The sequence below is a fragment of the Panthera pardus genome, unplaced genomic scaffold (assembly GCF_024362965.1).
Source record: "Panthera pardus isolate Hobbes unplaced genomic scaffold, ASM2436296v1 HiC_scaffold_21, whole genome shotgun sequence".
Lineage (NCBI taxonomy): Eukaryota > Metazoa > Chordata > Mammalia > Carnivora > Felidae > Panthera > Panthera pardus.
In genome coordinates this window covers 1,719,676-1,730,317 of record NW_026526777.1, presented here as the reverse complement: position 1 = coordinate 1,730,317, position 10,642 = coordinate 1,719,676, and the positions used below count along the sequence as shown (strand labels likewise).

General features: G+C 47.1%; 1 protein-coding gene across 4 annotated transcripts; it reads left to right on the top strand.

Moving 5' to 3' along the window:
- The first annotated feature begins 530 nt into the window (after positions 1–530).
- On the top strand, positions 531–8,959 carry RIT1 (Ras like without CAAX 1). 4 transcript variants are annotated; one of them, XM_053908794.1, is made up of 7 exons: positions 531–593; positions 782–829; positions 1,013–1,138; positions 1,292–1,348; positions 4,581–4,654; positions 4,878–5,069; positions 6,299–8,959. In XM_053908794.1, exons 3-7 carry the CDS (start codon positions 1,033–1,035, stop codon positions 6,527–6,529), a joined length of 660 nt encoding a protein of 219 aa, XP_053764769.1. In that variant the 5' UTR covers positions 531–593; positions 782–829; positions 1,013–1,032; the 3' UTR covers positions 6,530–8,959. The 4 variants fall into 4 exon arrangements, with proteins under 4 accessions (XP_053764769.1, XP_053764768.1, XP_053764770.1 ...); XM_053908793.1 differs by having other exon boundaries at positions 543–593; positions 779–829; XM_053908795.1 differs by having other exon boundaries at positions 575–630.
- Positions 8,960–10,642: the final 1,683 nt, after the last annotated feature.

The window sequence follows — 10,642 nt, the reverse complement described above, 5'->3', positions numbered from 1 at the left end:
CGACTCGATTTGAGTTCGGGTCATGATTCTGCGGTCCTGGGATCGAGCCACCGATGGGGCTCTGCGCTGAGCGTGGAGCTTGCTTGGGATTTTCCCCCTCCCTGCTTGCACTTTCTCTCGAAAGTAATTTTAAAAAATAAAAACCGAGATGTCTTTAAGGTACATGCGTGTAAATGCGGAACTGTGCCCAGCCTAACCACAGTGCTGCGAACGAACCTCTGGTCTTCCAGACCTGACCCGCAGTCCCTGTAGCCGTGCTTTGGTGGAACTTGGTTTTTCCGCGGTTAGGCCGGAATCTTGGCCTCTGCACTATTTTCCGGGAAGATCTGGTGGGTGCCCATTTCGTACGTTGCCTCGTTACATTTGGCCAGGTTCGTTTTTTATCATAAACGACACACAGCCCCGGTAAGTTAGTCGCCACAGAGGCCCCCTCGGTCCTTTACCGAGCCGGCCGCCTCTTCCCGCGCGCGTGCGCACACCCGCGAGCGGCGCTTCCCCCCCCCCCCCCACCGCAGGGCGGGGCCAGGCGCGCGTCACCCGGCCCCGCCTCCCCGCCGTGGCGCCATCTTCCCCGGCGACGGGAGGGGTCACAGGTCAGCGCTGGAGCCTCGCGCGGGGCTGGCGGGCGAGGTGGGGGTCGGCGCGCCTCGGGGGCGGGGGCGGGGGGCGCGCGGAGGAGCCGGAGGCTGAGGGGCGGGCTCCTGGTGGCGGTGCCGGCGCCCCGGTCCGAGGAGGCTCCGGAGGTGTTTTGCCCCTTTTGTTTTTCCTCTGGAAATAGCAGGACTTGGGAACGCCGTGCGGTGTCGCCGGCCGGACTGTCCCGGGGAAGGTGAGGAGGCGGCGGCCGGCCGGGGACCGGGGGGCCGGGGGACCGAGGGCCGGGGGCGCAGCGCGGGCCGGTGGAAGGGGCGAGGGCCGCGGGGCAGGGGCCGGGGGCGCCGGCCCCGGGCGGGGGGAGGGGGCGGGGGCTCCGGGTGCGGCCCGGGTCCAGCGCGTTCTTCTCGCTCGCCAGGTGCGCGTCCCGGGGGGGCCATGGACCCGGGGCCGCGCCCCTCCGGCAGCGGCTGCAGCAGCCCCGCGGGCCTGTCCCGGGAGTACAAGCTGGTGATGCTGGGCGCCGGCGGCGTGGGGAAAAGCGGTAGGTGCCCTTGTGCTTCCAGGTCACCAGAAGCGGGGGGGTGAAAAGAGCTCGTCTCCACCCCAGCCAGGTGGCTGTCGTGCAGTGGTGACCCTTGCGGTTCTTCCCGGGGGCCACTTCTCTGGATTGTAACTCTCCTGTCTTGTTTTGAAGCCATGACCATGCAGTTCATCAGCCACCGATTTCCAGAAGACCACGACCCCACCATCGGTAAGTCACGTTCCGGCGGAAGTTTCCAAACGAACTCTATGGACGCGTCTTGGCCTCCGTTTTGGAAACGGTGTTTTCACCAGTCGTCTCCTGAGCCTTTTTCCGTGTCTGAGATGTCTTCCCGAGAGGGTCACAGAAGTTGGGAGCAAATGAGCATTCGTTTTTTCCTGCCCTCACTCTGTGTGTGTGTAAGCCCTTCTGGGGGCGCTCTCCTTCCTTACCTTTGTGTGGGTGCCGGACTGCATCGCCAGGTGAAAGGAAAAGTTTCGAGGCCACCTGACAGACGCCTTTGCTGTCACTTGTCTAAGGGTCTCTGGCTCGGTAACCATGAGTCAGCTGATTTGAACTTCCACAAAAGGAAGCAGAAAAACAAGTCGAGCCAGCCTGCTGAGCTCTCACCACTTGCACACTGGCCTTCTTCCACTGGCAGCTCTTAGTTTTTACTTCCTTATCCCTCAAGCTGATTACGCACTAAGGTTAGTCCTTAATGCTCTGCTCTTGGCAAAACTTGGAGTAGCAAGTCATTTTCGTTTTGCCTTTTTAAGAAAGGTTGTCGTCCTCTACAAAGACAGAGCATTACTGCCATTCCTGAGCTGTAGGGAAGCAGGTCTGATTCTAGGGGGTTACATCCCAGGACAAAATGAAAAGTGGGGGGGGAGGGGCAGGGGAGGGCCCAGAAGGTCGGCCATGCTATTAGTGTTTTCAGAATGTGACCCTAGGTGGTGACCCCGGGTCTCTGGGAAGGATTTCCATTGGGTCGGGCCTCTGCTGCTGTTTTGCACAAAGCCAGTGAGTGTTCTGTGCTAAGCCAGCTTTGAATGTAGTCATTTTATACGGTAAATGCTTCTGTGACTTGAGGAACATATAAACAGTCCTTATTTTTTTAAAGTTTATTTTTATTTATTTTGAGAGAGAGAGAGAGAGAGAGCGCGTTAGCAAGCGGGGGAGGGGCAGAGAGAATCCCAAGCAGGTTCAGCACTGTCAGTGCAGAGCCTGACTTGGGGCTTGAACTCACACAAACCGTGAGATTGAGCTAAAATCAGGAGTCGGGTGCTTATCCGACTGAGCCACCCAGGCGCCCTGGTCCTTTTTTAACGTTCATTTATTTTTGAGACAGAAAGAGTGCAAGTGAAGGAGAGACAGAGGGAGACAATCAGAAGCAGGCTCCAGGCTCCGAGCTGTCAGCACAGAACCTGACACAGGGCTCGAAACCATGAGCCATGAAATCATGATTTGGGCTGAAGTCTTGACACTTAACCAACCGAGCCACCCAGGAGGCCCGGTCCTTGTTTTTTTAAATGTACAGTGTTGTTTTAGGGATTCAAGCTATGTTGGGAATTCTAGGAATAAACTCAGTTTAGGACTTGGGATAATTTATTGAGAATTCCAGAAATATTTTTTTTTTTTTCTTAAAAACTCCTACTTGTTCTTGAAAAAGTTAATTTTTTTTTAAATTTTGACATTTATTTTTGAGAGAGAGACGGTGTGCGAGCAGGGGGGGAAGAGAGAGAGAGAGGGAGGCACAGAATCTGAAGCAGGTTCAGCACAGAGCCCGACATGGGGCTCAAACCCATGAATGGTGAGATCATGACCTCAGCCAAAGTCGGACACTTAACCAATTGAGCCACCCAGGTGCCCCAAAAAAGTTAATTTTTTCAGTCAGTTTTTTTTTTTTCACAGTCAGCTGCTCTCCTGACGGTATTACCTGATTCAATAGCAAATACTTCCGTCTCTTGAGTTCCCGTTATGTACCAAGCACTGTAGTAGGCCCAGAGGGTATAGTGGGGAGCAAAAAAATTTGACCCTTGCTCTCATCGAGTTTATGTATTAGGGGGCTTTGTTTCAAACTTTGGTGACTCTAAGAAGAAAAGCTTTACATTGTACCCAGTACACGTGTAAGTGTCTGTGCCTGTGTGTACGTGTACCTATGTACGTATATACACGTAACTAAAATATCAGGAAGCTGTACTTATGTCACTATATGCGGTATGCTCTTAGGATTTCTTTTTCCTTTAGAATTTTGCTTATTTATTTTAATGCCAATCCCATCCCATTAAGTTCATTCACAACTCATTAATCCTAATGGATCATGACCTGTTGTTTGAGAAGCAATGGTGTCGTGGCTCTTTATCTTGAAGGAGAGTCAGAAGCAGGGATTCAAGAAAAAATGTTGAAATACAGTGAGGTGTATTTGAATGATACAAATATTGAAGGATAGAAATATTGAGTGGGTTTTTTTCTTTTTTAAAAAAATTTTCTTGTATTTTTCAAGGTTACTATAATAATATGCAATGAGAAATTTTGTTTCATAGAGGAGAAATTATGACAATAGGGATTATCTAGAAAAAAGGAAATTATGGTTTTTCTTTTTTGTTTGGATTTATAAGGAAGAGAAACCATAGTGTTTGGTCAAGTGCAACTATGTAATAAGGGGAAGACCTTTAATGTTTTAGAATTTCATTTACTTTATTTGTGAAATAGAGATAATAATGCCTACTGTGGATTATTGGCATATTTGTTATTGAATGAGTTAAGTATATAGATTACTTAGGATAATGTCTCACATCTAATAATTATTTAACAAATTGGTAAAGTTACTTTTTGAGCCCAATATTTTTAAAAAAAAAACCAATATCCTTTTATTGCTTAGGATCGTAGGTGAAATCTTATAAAGAAGCTATGGATGAACTTATGTCATTGCTTAAGTGAAAAAAAAAAAACATAAAACACCTCAGCTGAAGATCCGATTTACATATCTTAATGGATTTAGCATGTTTCCTGAGAAAATCTGGGCACTGAGAGAACTTGGGTATAATCTAATTCTCAATAAGACAAATTTTGAAATGTTTATTTTTGAGAGAGAGCGAGTGAGAGCGCGCATGCACACTTGCTTGCAAGCAGGGGAGGGGCAAAGACAGAAGGAGACAGGATCCTCCGTGCTGACAGCAGTGACCCTGACCTGGGCTCCAACTCACGAACTGTGAGATCATGACTTGAGCCGAAGTCAGATGCTTAACCGATTGAGACACCCAGGCGCCCCTCCATAAGATGAATTTTAAGGTTGTGGGGCGCTGGGTTGGCTCTGTTGGTAGAGCATTTGACTCTTGATCTCAGGATCATTAATTTTAGTTCAAGCCCCACGATGGGGTAGAGATTACTTAAAAAGGAAAAAATTAAGGTTGCATAGTTTTGTGTTTATGGGTTTATAGTACACTTTTATTCTCTCCTGTAGAAGATGCTTATAAAATCCGGATCCGTATTGATGATGAGCCTGCCAACCTGGACATTTTGGATACGGCTGGACAGGTATTAAATCTTAGAATACTATGTATAGAGGTGTTTTCACTCTGGTAAAGGGGAGGGGAAGGCTTACACAGAGAAGATCACCAGTTCATCTCTTTTAATTTTTCATGCCCTCTGACTCAGGATAGCAGGTAATTGATGTGTCTCTTCTTGAACCTGAAGTAATAGCTAATACAGATGTAGTTCTAGGTTGTACCAATGCATGAGTGATCCTGTTTCCCTCTAGGCAGAGTTTACGGCCATGCGGGATCAGTATATGAGGGCAGGAGAAGGGTTTATCATCTGCTATTCTATCACCGATCGCCGAAGTTTCCATGAAGTTCGGGAATTTAAGCAGCTTATTTACCGAGTTCGACGCACTGATGATACACCTGTGGTTCTGGTGGGGAACAAGTCTGACCTGAAGCAACTAAGACAGGTGAGGAGGACTCGGAAATATGATCTGTAGTCTTGGGAGGTGGGTTGTTTCACTACTTATAGATTCTTTTGCCCTAAGATAAAAATCTAAAATTAGTGTCTCCTTAACCTTGGAAATTTTTCTATATCTACTAATTTGCAATTAGTTTGGATAAAATCTGAATTTTAGGACTCTGTTTACAAGATAAATCTACAGGATGGTAATCAGGTAACAAATAGAATACCCATTAAGTGAAGGATCATGGAATGTTCATTTCTTAAAACCTTAGAAAATGAATTATCTATGTTGCAACAGGAGATGTAGGTTGGATTTCGAGATCTGCTTGTTGACAATGAGGATTATGTACTCTGGAAGGGGAGGATAAGAATTGGAGAGGATTATAGAGCAAGTGGTGCTCGTCTTCAAGTTACCAACAAAGTTTGAAGTTTTGCCGTTTGGTGTTACGTTGAGAGAATAGTGGACAGGCACATTGTGACTGCTGATGGAAGCAGTGGACTGGTACAGACTTTTCGGAACTGGTTGATAGTAGATAAGTTCATAATGCTTCTCTGTGAATGCCTGTTTGAAAAATCTATCCAGGAATTTATATATAAAATGTTCATTGCCAGGCTATTTGTGGTAGCAAAAAGAAAGAGCCTAAGTGTTCAGACCTAGGAGAAATTATGGTCTATCCCTAATTGGATATCTCGATTTTGGATTTATTACAGTGTAAGGAAATTAAAATAACATACTTGGTATCTGTAATTATGCCCTGTTCTAAAAAGTTCTCTTTAAAGTAGATTAGAGGGGCGCCTGGGTGGCTCAGTCGGTTGAGCGTCCAACTTCAGCTCAGGTCACGATCTCACACTCCGTGAGTTCGAGCCCCGCGTCAGGCTCTGTGCTGACAGCCCAGATCCTGGAGCCTGCTTCGGATTCTGTGTCTCCCTCCCTCCCTCCCTCTCTCTCTGCCCCTCCCCTGCTCGTGTTCTGCCTCCCTCTGTCTCAAAAATAAATAAAAAAATTAAAAAATAAATAAAAATTAAAAAATAAAGTAGATTAGAAACAGAATCATGTAATTTGAAGGCAGAGGGAATCTTAGAATTCAACTTCCCGACTGAATTCTTCTTGAATGCCTCCAGAGTTGAGCTCTCTTCCTGTTAGATCGCCCCTTCACTTGTCACTTTTTGGGGCAGTTTTAATTGTTTTCCATGGCTACCACTATACATTTTCTCATGTTTACATTTTTAAAGGTCACCAAGGAAGAAGGATTGGCTTTGGCCCGAGAATTCAGCTGTCCTTTCTTTGAGACCTCTGCTGCGTTCCGCTACTACATCGATGATGTATTCCATGCCCTTGTACGGGAGATACGTAGGAAAGAAAAGGAGGCAGTGCTGGCCATGGAGAAAAAGTCTAAGCCCAAAACCAGCGTATGGAAGAGGCTAAAATCACCGTTCCGGAAGAAGAAAGACTCCGTAACCTGAAGGGAAGATGTGAGGTGTTCCTCTGTGAACTGCAGGGCTTACTCAGAGCAGTCCAGGAACTTGCATTAGTGAGCACGGTGCTTGCTCTTTTCTCCTGTTATGACCGTTACTGTAAATGTAACTGATGAAGGGGATATGCCTCGAGGGAGTTTGCAGTGATGTGGTGTCTAGAATACTGTCTTTTAGCTAATTCTGACTTATTAACCCAGTGGAGCACTGTCTACTTTTAAATTGTCACATTAGAATTTGATCTACCGATGTTTTGGGTTCTGTTCCTGATATTAGTGAATTAACGTGGATTGTTTATACTCTGGGGGAATATATGTACCACGTGTGTTCGACTAAGCCCACAAGAGGGACTTTCTGCTATGCACTACTCCATGTTCTTTTCTACTTGGGTTTCCTGGGACCTTCTCGGCGAAGGGCCTCACTTCTGCTCTCCTGTGCTTCCTGGACACATAGCGAGAACCTCGTAGGGAGGTCAGTGGTACAGTTCAGTGAGTAGCTGTGGAACTGCCTCCCGTTGCAGATGGGGGACCAATGAGATCAGGGAAGCCGGGCTGTGGAGACGGCTGGGGGACCTCACTAGGGACAGGTAGCATCACAGCTGTGTTCCCAGGGCAGGCCTGGCTTTCCTGAGAAGTGCACGTCTGACCCAGATGCACTGAATGGGTGAGGACGAACAGAAGCAGTGCAATGTGTGAAGGTTTCTTTTATGAAGCTCTTTTGTTCTTTCAGGGTTTAGCCTCTGTTTACCGTCAGAGGTGCATGCTTTGGGAACCATTACTGGATTACTAAACTCTTGTTCAGACCCTCGGTTGGGACAGCCATTGCCTTGTGCAGGTTCATTTTTCCCCCGGAGGTGCCCACGCCCGTGCATTACGTGCTTCCCAGTGCTTCCGCGTGCTCCCCAGGAGAGTGGGGCCTGGCCACGTGTGTCGTAGGTCCCTCGTCAGACTTCCTGCGTCTTGCGTACGGAAGAGACATCAGGAGTTAGAGTCCAGTCGTGTGTGCCTCCTCAGCACAGTCACCAGGCTCCACGCTCCGGGGAAGCCTGCGCGTCTCTGTGCTAACGAGCCAGTTGTGAAGCTTTAGAAAATTCCCGTGTGCTGGGTTTCTCATTGAAGATTTCTTTACAGGGACCTTGTTGAGTTCTCCTCAGGGTTGTCTGAACCTTGACGGAACTTAGCCTAAGAGAGTGCCACCTTGATATTTGTCATAGCTGGGAGACGGTTGTCCTGGGAAGGAACAGCTTTAAATATTGGTGGTGAGTTCTCTTTTTTAGAATCAGGATTGTTTTGATACCTGGACTTAACTGTGTGTGGAGATTAAGTGCAAAAGTGCTAAGAATAATGTAGCATATATGGAACGTTACATGTCACTGAAGTAGCGTTTGTGACCATTTTAAACTCTTGACGTGACTGTGTAGCACCTCTTAAAAAGCGCACACCTCAACTTAACTGATTTCCACTCTAATTACAGACAGAAGGACAGGGTTGTTGTGTTATTCCTCATCCTCAGTGGGGTGTATGTTCTAGGTTTAAAGAAAGGTGATTGTTGCAACTTTTTTAGCTAAGTAGCGGTCCCTTTTGAGACCAAATAAATTATGTTTTATGGTACTCAAGCCATCCAAAAGTGAGAGACCCAGAATTTGAATCTATGCAGGACGGAAATCTTATAGGAACTGTAGCACTTTAGCAAAGCATGAAGGTAGAGAAGAAACGTAGTGCAGTTCTGTTGTACCACTATTTCACCATGTGTAAATTAGCTCGGAGCCTTTTACGTGTAATGCCTTAGCTTCTCGTTACTAATGACCTAGGGAGTTGTACTTAGCGTCAGGCAAGACTTTTACAGCCATATAATTATTCAGGACATTCAATGCAGCACAGAATATTGCCAGAGAGAAAGATTTGTAAGAGAGGAGGGAATTTATATTGTATATGAGAAAAATAACAAATTTGTGTTTTTAAGACTGTCACTGTCATATCTTTGATCATTGGATTGATTAGCCCATTAGTTAGTATTGAGGATTCTATCCATGGTGCTAAATAGTTTGAGGGGGTGTGTTATGTGTAGGTAACAGCTCAATTCTTAGTGATCTAAGTGTATGTAATTTATAAACTCTAAAGAGTCAGGTTTTTCCAATTTGAGGGCATTACAATCAGTTACTGCCTGGAACTTTGAAGAGAAACGTTCAGGGACAAGCGTAAAAGCGCTGGAACTGTCCGTGCCTGCGCCACATTGTTAAGTCACAAGATTTAGAAGCTGGTGTCTAGAAGGGATGTATTTTAACTTTATCAAATACTAGCAAGAATCGGTCTGCTGTGATGTTTGGGGGTTGCGGGGGGAAGGGGGAGACCAGTCTCTCACTTATGCACTTGTATATGAAGACAGTTTATATGACACAATACAAAACTTTTCAACAACTCATTGGGCTTCTCCTTTGCTTACTTGTGTGTGGGTCAAATGCTTGGGATTATTGCATAAGGTCATTTTAAGAAGACTTAATACCATGAGATTTTATGTTCTGGAAAGTACGGATTCCAAAAAATGTGAGTGCCCGCCACGTGCGGAACGCTGTGTCGAGTGTCAGGGCGCGTGCGTGGAACACCCCTTCCTTCAGAGAGGTTACCTCGGCGCACGTGCAGGGAGAGGGGCTAGAGGGAGGTGAGGCACCGCGGTCCAACCGCTGAAGAGTCTCCGTGCTTCAGTGAGTGGGGTCCCACCTCTGCGTGACTCCGGACTCTAGTCCCCCGCCCCGGGCACTGTCCACTGTCCTGGTTCCAGCAGGCCGGGGTGCTCGGGGATGCTTGGTGTTTGGCCGTGCCGCCAGATGGCTTTGGGGGAGCGGGGGGGTGCAGAGTGAACTGCCACCACTGGGGCAGGGGGCAGGTGCCCGAGGGACCCTATCGAGACCCCAGCGTATCCAGAGAGAGGTGGAGCGGTGCAGAGTGGGGAGCCAGGAAAAACACATTGAAGACAGTAGCGTATTTGCCTCCAGCAGGAGGGTTACAGTTTCAAGTGTGTAAACTGAACGTGGACTAAGGAATGACTGCTTTACATGCAGGTCATTGCTTTTGTCTCCACTTCTGTCCGTGGGATCAATGGGCCTCAGTGTTTGTAGAGGACTTAGTTTGGACATTAAAGGACTGTGTTTTTGTGTCCTCGTGACTTGAGTTGTGTTGAGCAGGTCAGTACCTGTCTGTGGGGTCCTCTGTTGAATCAGAGGCAACGGAGGAGGCAGTATTCGCGTTTCTAACGCAGGTTAGGCGGTGGGGTTACAGTGTTCATGGGCCCCCTCTGCACTAAGCACTGTGAGACTGTGCAGGGTTTGAGGGGATATAAGACACCCTGCTCTTGACCTTTGATAAAATCTGCATTCACAACTAGATGTCAGTCTGAAGGTAGTAGGTTACTTCCAACTGGGAATGTGACAGGAATTCAGCGAGGGAAAGAATTAGTGTGGCCGGGCCCAGCAGTGGGACCAAGAGCTAACGGAGAGGAGGCAAGTGACGAGAGGTCGAATACCAAAGAGAGGTGATTTCTGATATTCCTAGTGTTTATTGCTGATTATTATTATTATTATTATTATTATTATTATTATTTTTACATTTTTATTTATTTTTTGAGAGAGGAGAGAGAGAGAGAGAGAGCGTGAGCATGAGCGGGGGAGGGGCAGAGAGACAGGAGGAGACAGAGAATCCAAAGCAGGCTCCAGGCTCTGAGCTGTCAGCACAGAGCCTGACGCAGGGCTTGAACCCACAAACTGAGATCGTGACCTGAGCTGAAGGCGGATGCCCAACTGACTGAGCCACCCAGGCGCCCCTTATTGCTTATTTTTTTTAAGTTATTTATTTTTGAGAAAGTGCAAATGGGGGAGGAGCAGAGAGAGAAAGACAGAGAATCCCAAGCAGGCTCCACGCTTTCAGTGCAGAGCCTGATGCGGGACTCGAACACACGAATCGTGACATCATGACCTGAGCTGAAGTCAGACGCTTAAATGACTGAGCCACCCAGGTGCCCCTATTGCCTTTTTTTAAAGTTTGTTTATTTATGTATTTATTTAAAAATTTTTTTTAATGTTTATTTATTTTTGAGAGACAGAGGAAGTGC